The 20,036-nt window shown below is 41.7% G+C and overlaps 1 protein-coding gene across 4 annotated transcripts in view; it reads left to right on the top strand.

Moving 5' to 3' along the window:
• Window positions 1-20,036, top strand: part of LOC140410523 (kinase D-interacting substrate of 220 kDa-like) — a 267,277-nt gene that overhangs the window by 137,722 nt on the left and 109,519 nt on the right. For all 4 annotated transcript variants that reach the window (XM_072498731.1, XM_072498730.1, XM_072498728.1 and 1 more), the window contains exons 8-12: window positions 2,519-2,716; window positions 3,479-3,577; window positions 4,471-4,569; window positions 7,862-7,960; window positions 16,649-16,826. In XM_072498731.1, the coding sequence (XP_072354832.1) occupies window positions 2,519-2,716; window positions 3,479-3,577; window positions 4,471-4,569; window positions 7,862-7,960; window positions 16,649-16,826 (673 nt within the window). The remainder of the gene's footprint in view (window positions 1-2,518; window positions 2,717-3,478; window positions 3,578-4,470; window positions 4,570-7,861; window positions 7,961-16,648; window positions 16,827-20,036) is intronic.

The raw sequence follows: 20,036 nt of genomic DNA, 5'->3' as shown, positions 1-20,036 counted from the left end.
CCGGTCTGATCTTCCGTGATCACCTTTTCTCCCCCCGAAAAATATTTTTATTCAACATTTTTACACCAACAATACCCGACCCCCCCTCCCCTCCCCCTTTCCACACACACACCCTTCGCCAGCAACCTGGTCTCCAAAGTGTAAATCAACAAAATCCCATCTCTGGTGGAACCCCTCATCCGCCCATCTCAGTGTAAACTTCACCTCCAAATGCAGGAACTCAAATAGGTCCCCCAGCAACACTGAGGCACTGCGGGGGGAGAAGCTGACCTCCACCCAAACAGAACCCACCTGTGGACAATCAATGAGGCGAAGGCAAGATGTCTACCTTCACTCCCGTCTGCAGCTCAGGCAGGTCTGACACCCCAACTATGGCCTCCAGGGGACCCAGCTCTAGTTCCATATGCAGGACCTGGAACCTGGCGCTGAAAATCGGCCCCCAATATTTCTCCAACTTTTGGCAGAATATATGAACATGATTGGCTGGGCTCCTCCCACACCGCTTGCACCTATCCTCCATCCCCTCAAACAACCGGCTCAGACTGTAATTCCCTGGTAGAAGGTTACAAAGGCTCCGTTGATCTCCTCTGGAGCTGTGACCACCCGTCACTTCTCATCCCTGATCTGCGCTACCTCTCGTGCGGTCGCCTGTTTCCTCAGCTGGTGTGCCAGTAGGCTGCTGGCCTTGTCCCCGTGTTCATAAAAGGTCCCCTGCATCCAGCAGAGCTGGCTCACTGGTTTCCCAGCGGAGAGTAGTTTGAATTCTATTGCAGTTCTTTCCTCTCCACTAGCAGTTCCACGGTCATGGCGGCATAGTACCGCCGATCTACTTCCAGTTTGGAGTGGAGGCAATCAACCATTGCTTGGCTGCCTTTTCTCCCCTGTCTCTTATGAACCCTGTAAGTTATTATTTCCCCCCTGATCGCTGCCTTCATTGCCTCTTAGAATGTGGAGGGAGACCCCTCCTCATTCTGGTTACAGCTAGTGTCCTCCTTTCGTAAAAAAACCTTTTCGGCAAGGAGGGTTGTGTCCAGCCTCCATGGGACGGCCTGTCTCCAACCTCACATCCACGTAGTGTGGTCTGAGATTACTATTGTGGAGTATTACACCTCTACACCCCTGGAAGCACTGACTTTCTGACCACAAGGTTTATTTGGGAATAGGCCTGATAGGTATGGGCGAAGGAGGAGAAATCCTTTGCCCTCAGGTGGCTGAACCTCCACGAGTCACCTCTGGTCCCGGTCCCGTCCCCCAATCTGTTCCATGAAGATGTTCAGTTCCTTAGCCATTCCTGATTTAGCCCCTGATTTAGGGTTAGATCTATCTGCCTTCAGGTCCAAGGCACAGTTGAAGTCTCCGCCCATGATCACTTGGTGAGAGACGAGGTCGTGAATCTCTGCTATTGTCTTTTTGACGAACTCTGCGTCATCCCAGTTTGGGACATACACATTCACGAATACCACTGGGGCCTCTTCCAGGACCCTACTTAATATGTGTACTGTCCCCTGGTCATTCACTGTGAAGGCTACCTTCACACTGAATAATATTGCCATCCCCCTTGTCCTCATGTTGAAGCTCGCCTGATTTGCCAGTCCCACCCAGCATTCCCTAATTATCCTTGAGGGGGCAGTTAAGAGACAACCACATTGCTGTGGGTCTGGAGTCACATGTAGGCCAGACCAGGTAAGGATGGTAGATTTCCTTCCCTAAAAGACATTATTGAACCATATGGGTTTTTCTGACAATCAAAATGGTTTCATGGTCATCATTAGATTTTTAGTTCTAGATTTTTATTGTATTCAAATTTCACCATCTGCAGTGGCGGGATTTGAACCTGGGTCCCCAGAGCATTACTCTGGGTCTCTGGTTTACTAGTCCTGTGACAATACTACTACGCCACGACCCCCTCTAAATATTCACTATTGCTTATCTGCCATCTTACCTTTTAATCCACTGTCCCAATCTTTGCCAACTATACCTATATTTAAACTTGAATTTCAGACTTGTGCATGTATCTCTCAGATGTGATGTGAAATCCTTATTCTTCCTTAGTAATCTTGTAATAAGGGATCTTCAGATTAGCCCTGTTGCATTACATAAGACAATATCAAAAATGACCTCATCCCTGCTGGTTGCACTACACATTGTTCTAGGAAACTGACTGAAAATCATTCTGTGAACTTTTTTTTAAGAAAATATTTTATTAAGGCATTTAGAATTTTAACACTTTTAAACAGAAAAATCCAACAAAGACAAAAAAAACCACTAGCATTCTGATAACCTGACCTCCAAATAACTACTGTATGATTTGCCCAATTTAATATGAATCTTGTATTGCCTAACCTCATGTATTCTGACATCCTCCCCAATACATGTATACACAAACCTGCAGTCAGTATTATGTGGGTATGTTAACTAACTCCTTTAAGAGGAAAAAATTACGATGCATCATCTATTTCGGAAAAGTATTATTTGTATTAAATTCTTAAAAACATTAACTTTTCACACCATCTTATAGAACTCTATGACAGCTTTAATAGTGGCAGTTAAAGGTGGCTACACTGAAGGAGTGAAGGAGTTGCTAAATTGCAATCCAAATGTCAATCTGACGGATAAAGATGGGAACACAGCTTTGATGATTGCTGCCAAGGAAGGGCACATTGAGATTGTTCAGGACCTGTTGGACGCTGGCACTTACGTCAACATCCCTGACAGGGTTTGTATTTCTTGGTTTTTTTTTTTCTTCTAATACTATGTTTTAGTAAATCCTTGTTGAGGTTAACAATGTCAAGTCAAATTTTCCCGAACAAAATTTTGCTATCCTAAACCATGGAAAATGTATCCACCATTTATATCTCAGAAGTTCATAATTAACATTTTTGTTTTATGTAGGCTTTGTGGCATTTAAAAAACCTCTGTAGGTTTTGTGGTAATTTAGAACTTTTGTTAATGAAGCTGCCTGCTAAGGGATGTTGTAAATCATAATGTCATTTTGGAATTCTTGGTTCCTTGTCCCATCTTTTTTTTCCCTGTGCCACACTCTAATTTCAGTGGCAGACTGGCTGGGCATCTGCTCATATTTTTGTGTAGCTTGCTGCAAGGAAATCTTCAACCTTTTGGGATTGAGTAGCTCTTTAATTTATATTTTCCCTGTCTGCAGGGAAACTGTTCAAAATAGTATTGTTGAGATTAAGTGTCAAGTTTGAAATTGGCATGAATTTTTGTTGAGTAGTTCTGTACCCCAAAATATTAAATGAGTGGCTTGCATTGTGTGTATGTAGCCGTTTTCCAAAATAAATTTAAACTTTACTTAATCTGACATCAGTTTATATGTCCACACTAATCTGATTTTGTTTGTATGTCCACACTAGAATCCTGATCTATTCAATTTTATCATTGTGTCTTTTAATTCTCTGTTGTTGTGGAATTATGCTTGCTAAAGATTTCTCCATCGTACTTGTGTGCGTTTCCTTTTCAGAGTGGTGACACTGTCTTAATTGGTGCTGTTAAAGGTGGTCATGTGGAGATTGTGAGGGCTTTACTGCAAAAATATGCGGACATAGATATCAAGGGAACGGTAAGTCTAAACAAAAATTATCACAAGGTACAATGATAATTTCTGTAGTCAACACGTAAGTGTACATGCTTTGAAAATTGGAAATTATAAATGCAGTTTGAGATAATCGAATATTTCCTCAAACATCCTGATACCTCCAGTAATCAAGATGAAACACCAACTTCAAACCTTTAATTATTTCTTAATTTTTCAGTGCCTGTCCCATACACTACAATGAATGCAATCATCATATGTAGAGCACTTTGGCCATTTCAAATGTTGCAGGTACTTACTGATAAAGAAAGTTAATGGTACATTTAGCAAGATCAGTTAGTGTGAAAGATTAGTTTGAAAGGGAAGACCTGCATTTATGTAACCTTTTGCAAACTCTGGATGCCCCAAATTACTTTATAAGTAATAAAGTATTTTGAAGTGTTGGCACTGTTGTAATTTAGGGCATTGTGGTAGCCAATTTGCATATAGCGAGGTGCCACAAAGCACTGAGAGAAATGACCAGGTAATCTACTCTTGATGTGGTTGTAGTTTGAAGGATAAATGTTTTCCTTAATCAGGAGAACTTCACTCCTATTGTTTCAAAAAGGTATTATGGCATATTTTATGTCCACCCCAGAAGGCAGGTGGGCCCTTCGTTTAAAATAAGTTATCTCTGCTAAGCAGTTCCTTAACACTGCACTGTAATGTCAGCTTTGAATATGTGCTCCAGTCTTTGGAGTGAGGCTTGAACCCACAGCCTCGTTACTCAGGTGCAAAACAAATACCACTAAGCCAAGGTGGATGTTTAAAATTTAATGTTGCGTTGTTTAGTCCCAAGGTTTTCTCCATTCGACAAAGTAAACTTTTAAGTGTAATTGGATACTGTTTAATGCTTTAACTTCTCCTAAAATTGTTTTTAGGATAATAAAACTGCTCTCTATTGGGCTGTGGAGAAAGGAAATGCAACCATAGTAAGGGATATTCTTCAGTGCAATCCTGATACAGAAATTTGCATTAAGGTATGACTGGATACTTGACTTGAATCTATACCGTAAGAATTTATGCAATGGTTGTTTATTTCTTATATATAGTCCAATTTGCAGACAATCATAGACATTCACAGACATCTTACCAGATCTAATGAATTATCAGTTTTTCTTCTGCTCCTCAGTTGGATCCTACATATTTGTTATGAATGATGTATGTTTATTAATGTTAAAAATCATCCAACAACTTGTAGCGAGAAAGATACCAGATTATTTAAAAGTCGCCATAAGTTGCTTGCTGATTTCCATTGTTCCATTGATAGTTTTGAGAAAGTAACCTTGCCCATCTTGTTGCATTTGCATATTTATTGCCCGTTAAACCCCATAATTATCAGTACAAGTATCATTTTAATAGTGATAATTGTTAATAACCGTCACTCAACTTTTTGCCCAGAAAGTAAACAATTACAGATATATGCATCACTTCCTCAGGTTGTGAGCTGTTCCGAGATTTTAAAATATCAATTTTTGTTTTCTGAATAATTCTTTTCTGTCTCTCTTCTCTCTCTTAGTTCAACCCATCCTTCTGTTTGTAGAGAATTTTAACATGCAAAAAGAATTGTGGGGATGAGGGGGGCATTGGTGGTGTATGTGTATGAAGGAGGAGGTGGGAATGGCCTAGGTTTCGGTGGGTGGAAGTAACACCCAAAAGGTTCTGGGACGTTGGAAATACGACATGATCCCAGTCCTTTCTGCATTTAACAGGTGTACGTTTGGAAGTGCACAGGAAACTCCTGTGGGGTTGGTGGGTCTGAAAAAGGCAATTTAATGAAGATTTTATTCCTCTTTTTGAGCTTTAACTGATTCTTTGAGATGTCTGAAACTCAGCAGGATCAACGCCTTGGGAGCATATGGTGGGTGCTAAGTGGGCTGTGAAATTTGACAGGCTGTGATGCCTTTAAATGTTCAAACAAGCCAACTGCTTCCCCAATAAAAGGCTTTGCTCACTGGTTGTAAGGCTCAGTGGAAGATGATGACTCTGGATAAGGCGTGGCAGGCGGTTCCTTTATGAGAAGCTGAACTTGGGCCGTGAATCTCGCTTTTTCATGTCAAACAGACAGATACAAGTCTGCATTCTCGAGGTTTACCAGTGACTGGCGCCTTCCTTACAAAATAACCGCTAATCTGCTTCGAGGAAAGAGTTAACAGGCTGATTTTCTGTCCGAAACTGGCAGACTCTGTTTTCAGTTTCCACTCAGACCGGTTTGCGGAGTGACACTGTTCCAATTTCAGCAGGTGGAATTATGGCTTTGGCAGTGGGGCAGATGTTTATGGATCCTGCCCTTGACCAGTTGATTACTTGGGGATGGAACAACAGTGATACGAAGCTTTGCAGCACTGCAGGGGAAGGTGCTGCAATCTGATTTTTCAGCCCCTGAATGGCATTGTATCACAATGAATTTTTGAATGGACAATAAAATTTGAATTAAATATTATAACAAAGGATGATGGAAGGAGTAGTGGGTAAGGATCTGAAGGTAGAATCAGTATGAGTAGAGATTAGGAATAGCAAGTGTCAGGTGGTGGGGGTAGCTTAAAGATATGTCTCCTAAAAGTAGTTACACCATTTGGGTGACTTTCCATCCTGATAGACAGGACAAACCAAATTGGCAAAGGTGGGCTGCAAGATGAGTGAGAGTTTCCTGGAGCAATATATGTTGAGGACCCAACCAGCAATGAAGCTATTTTGTATCTAGTACTGTGTAATGAGGCACGAGTACTTAGTAATCTTAGAGTAAAAGATCCATTGGAAAATAGTGGGCAAAATAAAATTGAATTTGATATTAAATTTAGGACTGAGATGTACTCCAAATACAAACAAGAATCTTAAAATGTTTTAAAATACATACATTTGCTATGTATATACGAGGGAAAGCTAGCTAAAGTCAATTGGGTAAATAGACTAAAAGATATGGCATCAAAGAAACTGGGAGACGAGGGCCGGGATTCTCCAATAATGGATTTATGTCCCCATGCCCGCCAGAAAACTTTCTAAAAAGTCCGGAGTGATTCTCCGACTTTAAGGGGGCTTGCGTGCGGCGAGCATCTCCTGCTGCCGATATGGGGCCCTGCACGTCCGGCCACGGGTCCACGCATGTGCGCGGCGGCCGCCTGCGGTGCCGGTCCCGCGTGACATGGCGGACCCACAGCGGGCCGGTGCAGAAGAAGGTAGGCCCCTCCCAGATCTTGCGCGCCCGCTGTTCAGTGGCCCCCAATCGTGTGCCTGGCCGTCGTGGAGCCCCCCCCCCCCCCGCCCCCCCTTGCCGGTGACTGATCCCCATGCCCCCCACTAGGACCGCGGCGAATCGCTGCGGTGGCCTCTTTCAATGGCCCCCTTCCGGCGCTGCACGCGGCTGGCGGTGATTCTCCGGTTGCCAGAAAATCGAGTGAAGTCGTAGCAGGTCCGACGCCCCATTCTCCGCCCCCACACCGGGTCTGATTGCGGCGCTGGGGCTCGGAGCATCCCGGCCATGGTTTATAGTCGTGTAAATCTGAAGATTGGGTGTATTTTCGAAACCGGCAAAGAACAACCAAAAAGTTGATTTTTAGAAAAAAAAAATAGAATGACTGTAAACTAGCCAGGAATATTAAAATAGATTGTAAAGAATTTTTACAAGTGTGTAACATGGAGGAGAGTAGCTGAAGTAAACATTAGTCCTTTAGTGATCAGTGACACTCACCTCAAGGTTGAGTGCCTTGAGAGAGGAATGGTTGAAGCTGCACAATGAATATTGCGGAAGTCAAGAGTGTGGGGAGGTTTGGCACTTGAATGTGGGATGTCACTCATTTTTCCTACCCCAACATGGTCATTGATCTTCCTCTGACACATCCATCTGTAAGGCACCACACTCATGCTGCTGGCTCCGTGGACAACAAATTTATGGCAATTTTGTTTGGAATTTTCAATGATTTTCCATCATGTTGTCCAGATTTAATATTTCATATAATACTAAAAAATGCTATACTATCCTGAAAGAATTCTCAGCTTAGTATGATTTTCCATGTTGATGTAAAACTTCGCCGATGAAGATATATTATTTGCAAATGAAGTGGTCATTAACTGTGATTAAACACACATTAAATTAGTTACACTTCCTTTTTCTCCATGTGACTTTTCTTTGGTTGGTTACTACGACGTCCTTTGAGAATTTCAAAAAAGCATTCATACTGTATACAGTGTTACCATCTGGAGAAAAGCACTTATGTCAAATGTAGAATACCTTAGTCAATGATATTAAAATGTAAATTCTTGTTACATTTTCAGGATGGCGAGACATCCCTCATTAAAGCAACTAAAATGCGAAATATTGAGATAGTTGAACTTTTACTGGATAAAGGAGCCAAAGTCTCTGCAGCAGATAAGGTAACGGCAACCTTTGCATGAAATTTGATGAACATTTCTGCAACATTTTTTAGCTGATTTCTTAAAAGTCACCCATTGAACTTAACCCAACAGGGCAAGTTGTAAATCACACTGAAAACTAATACTACAGTGAAATATTATATGGAACTTTAACTTTCATTTTGATATCATTTGGAATATGGGGCAATTTGCTGACTGGAGTTAAATCCGGTAAACTCAAAAGAATTGTAAATTCATATGCAGTGAAACCTTGATTATTTGCACTAATGGAGGGATGATAAAAATTGATGTGCAATTGCGATTCCACTGGAAGGAGTAATGTGCTAATTAACTACTGGAGGTGCTTATTGTACATTGCTTTCATTTTTTGATGCTTTCCAAATCTCTCATTAATAGTTTCTTGAGCTCATTAAAACATAAATTTGGGGAAAGCAAAATATTTGAAGCAGATCCTCAGCTTAGTATGATTTTCCATGTTGTAAAACTTGGCCTATGAAGATATATTATTTGCAAATTAAGGATTCATTAACTGTGATTAAACACACATTAAATTAGTTATACTCATAAGCAGCTGACTAGTGTACACTTTTCTCTGCTTTCCATGGTGTGATCCCCACTAATCCCTAGATTCTTATGTAATGACAATGTATGTGTGTAAAAGGAGGAGAATAATTGATATTATAAACATGCAAGAAAAACTAGAAGATGTGTTGGGGTTTTATTTAAAGATACCTTTTGGTATGTAGCGGGAAGGGGAACAATAGTAAGTTTTTCCATTAAGGTTAGAGGTGAACTTTTTTTTCCAGATGACAGTTATTTAGATCAATCCTTTTACTACCATGAATTGCTATAGGACTTGTGCGGCATTTTTTTTGCATGAAATGAAATTAAAATCGCTTATTGTCACAAGTAGGCTTCAAATGAAGTTACTGTGAAAAGCCCCTAGTCGCCACGTTCCGGCATCTGTTCGGGGAGGCTGGTACGGAATTGAACCCGCGCTGCTGGCCTGCCTTGGTCTGCTTTAAAAGCCAGCTGTTTAGCCATGTGCTAAACCAGCCAAATGCATTATCTGGGGTCTGACCAGAGCTTTATAAAGCCTCATTATCTCACATTTGTCAGGATTAAACTCCATTTGCCATTTCAAGTCTCCAACCTATCTATGTCCTTCTGTATCCTCTGACAATCCTCAACACTATCTGCCACTCTACCAACCTTGGTGTCATCCGCGAACTTATCAATCAGACTGGCTACATTTTCCTCCAAATCTTTTGTATATATATTACAAACGACAGAGGCCCCAGCACCGATCCCTGTGGAACACCACTAGTCACAACCTTCCATTCAGAAAAACACCCTTCTACTGCTATGCTATGCCTCCCTTGACCAAGCCAGTTCTGTATCCATCTTGCCACCTCGCCTCTGATCCCATGTGACTTCACCTTTTGTACTAGTCTGCCATGAGGCACTTTGTTAAAGGCTTTACTGGAGTCTATGGAAACAACATCCACTGCCCTCCCCTCATTAATCATCTTTGTCATTTCCTCAAAAAATTTGATCAAGTTAGTGAGGCACAACCTCCCCTTCACAAAACCATGCTGTCTATTGCTAATGAGTCCATTTGTTTCCAAATGGGTATCCTGTACCTGAGAATTCTCTCCAATAATTTACTTCCTACCGACGTGAGGCTCACCGGTCTATAGTTTCCTGGATTATCCCTGCTACCTTTCTTAAACAGCGGTACCACATTAACTATTCTCCAGTCTTCTGGGACCTCACCTGTAGCCAATGAGGAATACAAAGATGTCAGTTAAGGCCACAGTATTTTCCTCCTCTGCTTCCCTCTGTATTCTGGGGTAAATTCCATAGTCCCAGGAGACTTATCTACTTTTATTGTCTTTTGAAACACCTAAAACCTCCTACTTTTTGATGTGAACATGACAGAGACTATCCACACACCCTATCCAAGAATCATCTTCCACAAAGTGCTTTTCTTTGGTAAACACTGATGCAAAATACACATTTATACCTCGCCCATTTCCTCTGGCCCAGCACATAGATATCCCCCCACTGTCCTGAAGTGATCCAATCCTTTCCATGGCCATCTTCTTGCTTTTTACATATGAATAAAAAGCTTTGGGACTCACCTTAATCCTACTTGCCAAGCATTTTTCATGACCCCTCCTAGCCCTCCTAATTTCCCTCTTCAGTACCTTCCTACTTTCTTTATACTCTTCAAGGGTTTCGACTGTCCCTACCCTTCTAGACTGTACAAAAGCCTCTTTTTTCGTTTAGATGAGTTCCACGATATCCCTCACTTTTCAAGGCGCCCTAAACTTTCCATACTTATCCTTCGTTCTCTCAGGAACGTGACTTTCCTGAATCCTATTCAACAGTCGCTTGAACGACTCCCACATGTGTGATGTTGAGTTACCCTCCAACAGCCGCACCCAATCCAAATTCTTCAATTCCTGCCATGTTATCGTAATTTACCTTTCCCCAGTTTAGCACCTCAACCCGAGGGTTACCCTCGTCCCTATCCAAAAGTACCCCTAAAACTTACGGAATTGTGGTCACTATTCTCAAAATGTTCCCCTACTGAAACCTCAACCACCTGTCAAGGCTCATTTCCCCATACCAGGTCCAGTACTGCCCCATCCCTATCTATATATTGCATCAAGAAGCCTTCCTGGATACACCTTACAAACTCTGCCCCATCCAAGCCCTAGCACCAAGTGAGTCCCAGTCAATATTGGGGAGGTTAAAATCCACTACCACAACAACCCTGTTACTTTTGCAGCTAGCCAAAATCTTTCTACCGATTTGCTCTTCTATCCTTCGCTGGCAGTAAGGGGGCTTGTAATAAACTCCCAACATTGTGATTGACTCCTTCCTGAGCTCTACCCAGATTGCCTCATTGAGTGTCGTGAACACAGCCCAGTCCATCTTACGAACCTGCCTTCCATCCATTGACTCCATCTATACCTCCCGCTGCCTGGGGAAAGCGGGCAGCATAATCAAAGACCTCTCCCACCCAGCTTACTCACTCTTCCAACTTCTTCCATCGGGCAGGAGATACAGAAGTCTGAGAACACGCACGAACAGACTCAAAAACAGCTCCTTCCTCACTGTTACCAGACTCCTAAACGACCCTCTTATGGACTGACCTCATTAACACTACACCCCTGTATGCTTCACCTGATGCCGGTGTTTATGTCGTTACATTGTTTACTAGTTTAAATCCTCCTGAATGTGTCCAGCAAACTCCCAGCCACGATATTGATGCCCCTCCAGTTTTGATGCAACCCGTCCTTCTTGTACAGGTTCCACCTGCCCCGGAAGAGATCCAATGGTCCAGAAATCTGAAACCCTTCCTCGTACATCACCAGTTTATCCACATATTTAGATGCGCTAGCCTCCTAATTTGAACCTCACTGGCACGTGGCACAAGGAGTAATCCTGAGATTACAACTCTGGAGGTCCTGCTTTTTAGCTTACTGCCTAACTCCCTGAACTCCTTCTGCAGGACCTCGTCTCTCTTCCTGCCTATGTCGTTAGTACCTATGTGTACTACGACCTCTGGCTGTTCATCCTCCCCCTTCAGGATGTCCTGTGTTCGTTCAGAGACATCCTTGACCCTGGCACCAGGGAGGCAACATACCATCCTGGAGTCTCTTTCAAGTCCACAGAAGCGCCTATCTGTGCCCCTTACTATAGAGTCTATAAGACCATAACACATAGGAGCAGAATTAGGGCACTCGGCCCATCGAGTCTGCTCTGCCATTCAGTCATGGCTGATATTTTCTCATCCCCATTCTCCTGCCTTCTCCTCATAACCCCTGATCCCCTTAGTAATCAAGAACCTATCTATCTCTGTCTTAAAGACGCTCAGTGATTTGGCCTCCACAGCCTTCTGCGGTAAAGAGTTCCACAGATTCACCACCCTCTGGCTGAAGAAATTCCTCCTCATCTCAGTTTTAAAGGATCGTCCCTTTAGTCTGAGATTGTGTCCTCTGGTTCTAGTTTTTCCTACAAGTGGAAACATCCTCTCCATGTCCACTCTATCCAGGCCTCGCAGCATCCTGTAAGTTTCAACAAGATTCCCCCTCATCCTTCTAAACTCCAACGAGTATAGACCCAGAGTCCTCAACCGTTCCTCATATGACAAGTTCTTCATTCCAGGGATCATTCTTGTGAACCTGCTCTGGACCCTTTCCAAGGTCAGCACATCCTTCCTTAGATACGGGGCCCAAAACTGCTCACAATACTCCAAATGGGGTCTGACCAGAGCCTTATAAAGCCTCAGAAGTACATCCCTGGTCCTGTATTCTAGGGAGTCCCCTATAACTATCGCTCTCCTGCACTTTGCCATCACCTGCTGAGCAACAGAGCCAGTTGTGGTGCCACTGTTCTGACTGCTTTTGTTTCCCCTCGATAGGATCACCAATCCAGCTCTCTCCTTGTAGCCACCTGCAAGGGCACTCATTGGAAATTTGAGTGTAACAAGTCAAGGGATAAAAAGCACCTCCTCCCACCCAGCCTTGAATTCCCACCGAGCTTAAAATCTCAGCTCCCAAACTCGTACTTTAACATGTCTCACTCTGAATGTGTCTTTTCTTTCTCAATGGGAGTGTGTAAAGCTTGGAATTAAATAGGGTACATATCTTGCACTCAATCAGAATTGACATTCCATGGTACGCTTTCTTTTATTTTCAACAGATGCAAAATGTGGGGCTTAGATAGGAATCCGGATGCTGAATTTATCAGTTTTGGGCACACTGGAATATTATTTTGGGAGGAATAATAAACTGAATTTTACAATAAGACACAGTTGTGCCACATGGGATTTTCTGAAGAAATGGAGGTGGGCAGTTCCTGTTTCTACCTTGTTTTACTCGTCATAGAAAAAGATGGGACTGACCAGATGCTGCAGTGCGGAATTACTTGCAATTCATTCTCTAGTCCCCCCAGCATAGAGTTAACTCGCACAAAGCTGGCAGACATTACTTGAGAGTTGGGGAGCATCAAAATGTCCATTTCCTTATGCAGCAGAACACTTAATGCAAGCCTGCCAACATTTGGCCCTGATCTAGATTAGTATTTCCTCCCCTGACCACAACCTAGCTACTGATATTATCATGGGCATCCATTGTTGGGTAAATTTCCCTACCATGGATGTGCCAATGGAGCCAGGAGGACCTTTGGCCAAAGCATAAAAACCCTACTCCACATAGTTATGGAGTTGCTGCAAGCTCCATGGAAATTTAGGTCTTTGTCTTAACTACCTTTTTAAAAATTGAAATGTGTTTTATTTTGTGCTGATTATTTGGTAGGCTAATTTTAATAGAAGAAAAAGTACAATTGAGATTTAGTCATTATTAAGTTGGTATCTTAGTTTGTTATGAGAATTTGTCTGGCATAGTTCCCTAACTTTTACAACATGCCTATTTTTAACAAACTGCCATGAATATTTTCCACCACTGTCAGATAGCTGCATTGTTTTATATTTCTCCATGATTCTGACTTTGTGATTCGTGCAGTTGATAGTTTAATGTGTGGATTATTCTGTGGAAATTTGAGTGATATTTTGGGAGTGACAGACTATGATTAAATATGTGCAACCATGCTCTTTCATGGTGCGGGTTTCGAGTCGCGGGTGGGTGTCGGGAGAATTGCAGAGCGATCAGTCGCAGTGTTCCCATAATGATCCTGAATGCCGGTCACGACTGGCTTTTAAATGCGAAAGATGCAGCCTTGCAGCCATAAGTAGCAGTGAGCAGTTTATGCGCCCGGCACGTATACTTGGGGCAACATCAAAAAGAAGAGCTTCCTGCATTTTCTGGCTGCAAGCAAGGCAACAGATCAGTGAAGATGGATCATTTTGTTATAAAGAAGAGATGGCCAGAGACACAAACAGGCAGTGTACCTCCTAGCCAGGATCTCTCGACTGCATCAGCTGGGGAGAACTGTCAGGAGAGTCCACGGCAAGACAAAGCAGTGCTCGTGTTAGAGCTCCGGCGCCTCTGGTGACCAGCCAGCAAAGAAAAAACCTAAATATGCGTCAAAGCAGTATAAAGATAATTTGTTGAGGTATGGCTTTGCTAATTGTGCCAATGCAAATCTGGATGCGCCCATGTATGTTATATGCAGGGAAGCACTGTAAATGAGAGTTTGAAGACTAAGTTCGAGGACAAACCTTTTGATATTTTTTTCAAAGGATGGAGAGAGAACCTAAATCATCAGCTGAAGCCCTTAGAAGAAATAGAACAATGAATGACAAAGCGTAATTCGCTTCTTACATGGCAGCTTACCGTGTAGCTAAAGGAAAAATGCCCCATACTGCAGCATTAGACATGTTCCACGTCCTAAACTAGAGGTCAGCTGAAAACTGAAATGCATCCCACAGTGACAGCACAGTGGCTCGCTGAATTTGTGATATTGATGAGAATTTAGATGCCTGACTTTTTTCTTGTTTAAAGTCAGTACAGGAGTTCTCAATATAACTGGTTGAAAGTACAGATATTTCAGTTTGTGCAACCTTGTTAGTTTACATTAGGTATGTTTGGCACAATGAAGTTGTGCAGGATTTGCTGTGTTGCCTGACATTATCAACCAGCTTGACTGGCGCACAGGTTCTTGAAGAATTGAATAGTTACTTGGTTAGAAATTGCGGGCTCGGCTGGGTTTATTTCTGAGAAATAAGCAATGGGGCAGCCAACTTGACTGGGAAAAACAGCAAAATTATAATAAGAATTAAGAGGCAGCTGGTCAGGACATTGTTTTATTCACTGTGAGGCATTGGCATCGAAAATAATTCCATCTGATCTTGAAGTGTTGAAAGGATTTGTGAAAGTTGTGAATTTCATTAACCGCAGCACACTCAAAACAGGCTTTTCGAGGCTCTGTTCCAATATGGGGGCCGAGCACACACATTTATTGTTCCACACAGTTGGCTGTCAAGGGGTCGGGTGCTTGGCAGAATTTATGAACTGAGGTATGAAATCCATACTTTCTTCCTTGAGAAATCGCCCCCTCTGGCTGATTTGTTTGGTGATGAAACTTTGATGCTAACTGGGTCTTACCTTGCAGACATCATTTCCATTCTAAACAAACCAAACCTCAGATTGCAAGGGAAGGATGATGATTGCTTTCGGCACTGTGAAGAAATAGATGCTTTCCAAAAGTCATTGAAAGTTTGGCAAATGCGAGTTCAAAGCCAAACTACATGTTCCCACACTGCTACGGCACATGGAAGAAAACATGTTAGTAAGGAATTGCCAGTAGACTGGCAAGCCTTATTCAGTCGCACCTAGCTATGCTGATCAACAGTTTTTGTTGCTACTTTCCAGACATGTGAAATTTCAGATTTTGAAAGCGAAGATGTGGGTGAAGGATCCAGAGTCAATTATTACCTTACAGCTGACTCCAAATGAAGAGACTGAACATCTGTGCCTCACCTGTGACAGCAGATTAAAAACCTGTCACAAGTCCATGAGGCTGTCAGCATTCTGGAGTAGCATCTCTGAGGAGAATCCAGTGCTGAGTAAAATGAGCATTCTCTTGCTTTTGCCATTCACAACATGTGCGAGGTTGGATTTTCCATCCTCCCAAAGATTAAGATGACCCAAAGGATCTGGCTGAACTCTGCACCTGAAATGTGCATTGCCCTCTCCTTCTGTGTACTTGATTGGAGTGATATTGCAAGGACCAAGCAGGCTCATCTGTCGTGTTAAAGGTCAGCCAAAATGGTGTGTCACGAAGGTTGGCCGGCGTAGATCGCGAAGGTCAGTTGGTTGGTAAAAGTGGGTCCCGGGAAGAAAAGTTTGAAAAACACTGCTCTATACAAGCAAATGTTTTGTCTTGCAAGTTTATTGAAGTGGATTATTTGACTTGTCTGGCTGACCGTTGGGTATTTGGTGAACAAATCTCAAACAAATTAATAACATTTCATTCACTCCGATATTGTTCAGCTGCAACATGCTACCACCTATTTGTTATGAATGTATTTTGTGTGAATATTTTGCTTTGGAAATTTGAGACTGATTGTTTGAGTTTATCTTTTGGCTGAGCATTTGTCTGTTCAAACCATTGTACCCCTACAATAAGTATTGTGCACGGCTTCCAATTGGAAAATGTCATTCAAAAACACACAAATATACCAAGGAGAGGGAGAGCAAGAAGATAAGTCAGGAGTCCCTGGAGCTGTTAAACATGATGATAACGAAGGAGCAAGCAGTCCATTGTGAAGAAGTTCCAGTCTCGCAGGAAGGCCCAGGTTCAGGAATTCTACGGCACCAAGCTGGATGTAAGATGGTCCACAACCTGCACAGGTGCTGTAAGAAGCTGCACTTCATGCGAATTATCAATCAATACACAGACAAGATGCTGGGAGATTGTTCTTTCCCCAATACCCATTTCCACATGGACGCGTGTAAATACATTCACTGAGATTCTCTATTCTATTCTATGAATATTTATTCTACAGAAATGATTTTATGTTGTATATCTGTTTTAAAAATATCACAATTTTGTTACCATTAAGTCAATTTTAATCATTGATGTACTGTGAAATCTGAATTTTTTACATTAGATATTGATACTAATTGATAGATATATTGAATTCTGGTGAGCAAGGCACATGATTGGACTGGGAAATATTTTTTCTAAAGTTTTCATTGTTTATGGTTTCAGAAGGGAGACACTCCACTTCACATAGCAATCCGTGGGCGAAGCAGAAAATTAGCAGAATTGTTATTGAGGAACCCTAAAGATGGCCGCCTACTGTACCGACCGAACAAAGCAAGTGAAACTCCATACAACATAGATTGCAGCCATCAGAAAAGCATTTTGACTCAGATATTTGGAGCAAGTAAGAGCTTTACTTGTTTGTGTGCAAACCCTAAGCATTTAGGTTTGTGAAAAGGGTCAAAGTTGTCTACATAAATAACATCGCACTGTGCTTTTCTAATGGCGCAAGCTAGTATCTAGCGGGCTGCTGAGCCATACAGATGAGGAAAGCCAGTGCGAAGTAAGCTAATTTCAACTATGGTGCTGCAATAAACGGTGGCCTCCCACCCTCGGGTGGTAAACAATTATCACAGTTCTTGCTCATGAGTGCTGTCTTGTGATATCTCATTTCCATTTATTATTTTTATTGAGTTGGGAACTGCCTAATCTTACTTTTGGATTATTGCTAATCAACAATTCTAAAAGATACAATGTTATAATAGAGACTGACTGGGAAATATAACTTTGTGTGCAGCTATCCCGGCACAAAGGAGAAGAGAAAGGGGATAGAGACTGTGTTTTTTGTCTCTGCCTCTTTAGGTCCTCTACATTATTTAGGTCCTTCCTGAGGCTCTCCCATGGTTGACGAACTAGTAAAATAGGTAGGAAGACCTAAGGTGTTAAGCCATCTCTTACTGCTACAAATATATACTGAACTTGGATGCCAGAAGTTGGCAATAGACTGGTAAGACTTAAAAAAGGCAGTGGCTTCCCCAATGCACCTAGACGCTACAGTGGATCTGGGCCTGGGCAAATTTTGATTCTCCACTCCAAATTTTGGGTGCAGTTCCCTGCCAAGGGAGTCGGTATGTGACGAGAGAATGCTGGGCCTTTTCAGATGACCTGAACCTGGAACTCGTGCCAGGCAGTGTACATTTCTGGGTCCATTCCATATGTTTTGTGACACGGTCAACATAATGGGAGGGAAATCAATTCCAGAATGCTGGTAATCCACTTTCTGATTCACTCTGAAATAATTATGGCAGTTATTTCATCATTTTGATCAGTATGTTGAGATCAAGTAAATGGTTAGCTACATTGGCAACAGCGGTACAATAAAAAAAATAATAAATACTTTTTGTAAAAAATAATTTCAAGACCAACCGGATTCTGATGGTTCTAAACTGCTTGAGCTTAACCTTTCTGTTTGATGTTTTTCAGTCCCTTTATATTACCACTGTCATGGCCCGAAATGTATATTCACAGTTACTAAATGTAAATTAAAGTTGGTGTTTAATTGCTGTCCTAGATATGTTGAATGTCATATATTGATGCTGCAGCTCACTTGACAACCTGTATTCTTGTGATTGACAGTTTTGAATTTTAAAAAACACTCCATCGCTAAAACTTTCATCAGCTTTGTATAATAAATGTTATTGAAGAATGGGACATTAATGGGAGTAGTTACAGTCCTAAAATATCAACCCATATTTAAATAATGACTATAAACTGCTTTGATCTTCATTTTACAATATTAACAGAAGACCTTAATGTGATTGCTATGTTGAAATTGATTAAGGTATCACTATTTCTCTTTGATGCTATAATAGGATGCAGAACAAAGTGTAGGAACAGGGGTACCTCAAAATGAACTAGCAGTTACTAAGTAAAGAAAGCTTGGAGAATGTGTTTTGTTATCAGTTTGTGTAAGCCGAGAGCCTTTGTGCAGTTCATAAAATTCAAAGTGAATTAAATGTTTGTTTTGTTCAACATCAGCAGTACAGTTTCCAAATGCTTCTGACACAGCTTAGTTTTGTTTTGTACAGAGTTGAGGCTTATCAATCCTTTTGTTGATCAACACAAGACTTCTTGTTAAAAATGGCTACACATTTTTTTAGTTTCCTCCATTTCTGGAATATGTTACCAAAATAGCAGAAAGCTAGGGAACAAATAATCTTGCATATCGCTGGTGAGAATTCTTTCCCCTTGATTTGCAGATAACAATCCATCCACATCACATGCCCTCTTTTGTTTTTCTTGTATCCTTGGTGTATTTAATTTTTTTGGTTTGCATTTTTAAAATTCTTTAATTTTATAATTTTCTGCAAATAGATAGAGTGCAACAAGAACAATAACCAGGTCAGAACTGGAGGTAGCTAAACAACAGAGCCATGTGATGTCTGTAAGCACCAAGAAAGGAAAATCAATGAAGTGTGCCGCCCTGAATATATAATAAAGAGAGTTCATTAAATATCCCAGTTGATTGGTTCATTATTAATATAAATTAAAGCTATGTAGCATGACTTAAAGGCATGCCGAACCACTAATTTCCAGTTTGCTGAGAAAGGGTGGGAGAGACTCTGTAATGGGCGAATGGCCGGTCAGACATGAGTGTCCCGAAGGACAATGGATCTGGACTTTGCTGAACAGTGGCATCCTGTGTAGTCCCACTAATGAGTTTTAAGTCCTAATGGGACAATGTAACTCAGGCCAGGTGTGGTGTATCCCTCTGATTCCATGCTATCTGTTTTTCCCTCAGCCTGTTTAACCCCTAAATTGCCTGCTACATCTTCAATCCCATTTCTGGACTTAATTTCCTAATATCTCCTTCTTGTAACAATATATAGAATTTGTACATCTATACACTAATGAGAACTGTCCAGTGCAAACACTGAAAACATATATTTTGAGGTGGTTGCCCTTATCTGAATCATTACAACAGTTTTCATAAATTAGGAGGCTAAAAATGGGTAACCCAAAAGGGTAAACATGCTTCCGGGTAAGGCTATCCTGCTTGCCATAACAAATAAAAGGGGTAGTCAGTGATTCTCCGAAGGTTCGAACCAGTGCAGCGAGGTTATTGAAGAGGCAAATAGAAGAGCTGTATTGCAATAGTGATCCAGTATAAAGAACTGTCAGCCAGAAAAATTAAAACTAATTGCTCCTGTTTATTTTGAGCATGAAAAGGGACAAAGCACAAAGTTCTCAAGGCCACGTCGCACATCTGACCGTTCCCTCTCTTTTTTTGTATGTTTGGAAGTCTCTGCTTTTTGGTTTTGATATCCGGTCTGCCTACATACTTCTTACATATTTCCCAATGTACACATTGGCTGATATATCTGATACATTGGTTTATTCCTGTAATAGGGATCAAAAGTCCTCCAAGTGAGGTCTGAACAAAGCATGCCCAGAAACATCTTGTTTCCTCCCGCCAGATATCCAGCAGTAGATTTTTTCAAACCTGTTGTTTGTGTTAAAAACCCCGCTGATGTTAAATGCAAGGGTATCCACAACCCAGAAGGGTAACTTGGAACGCCGGTTCTTAGTGGTGTATATTTTAAATTTGGTATAC

This window comes from Scyliorhinus torazame, chromosome 4 (assembly GCF_047496885.1).
Source record: "Scyliorhinus torazame isolate Kashiwa2021f chromosome 4, sScyTor2.1, whole genome shotgun sequence".
NCBI classification, from domain to species: Eukaryota; Metazoa; Chordata; class Chondrichthyes; order Carcharhiniformes; family Scyliorhinidae; genus Scyliorhinus; species Scyliorhinus torazame.
The sequence above is the reverse complement of the archived record's forward strand: the minus strand, read 5'-3'. Positions and strand labels throughout refer to the sequence as shown.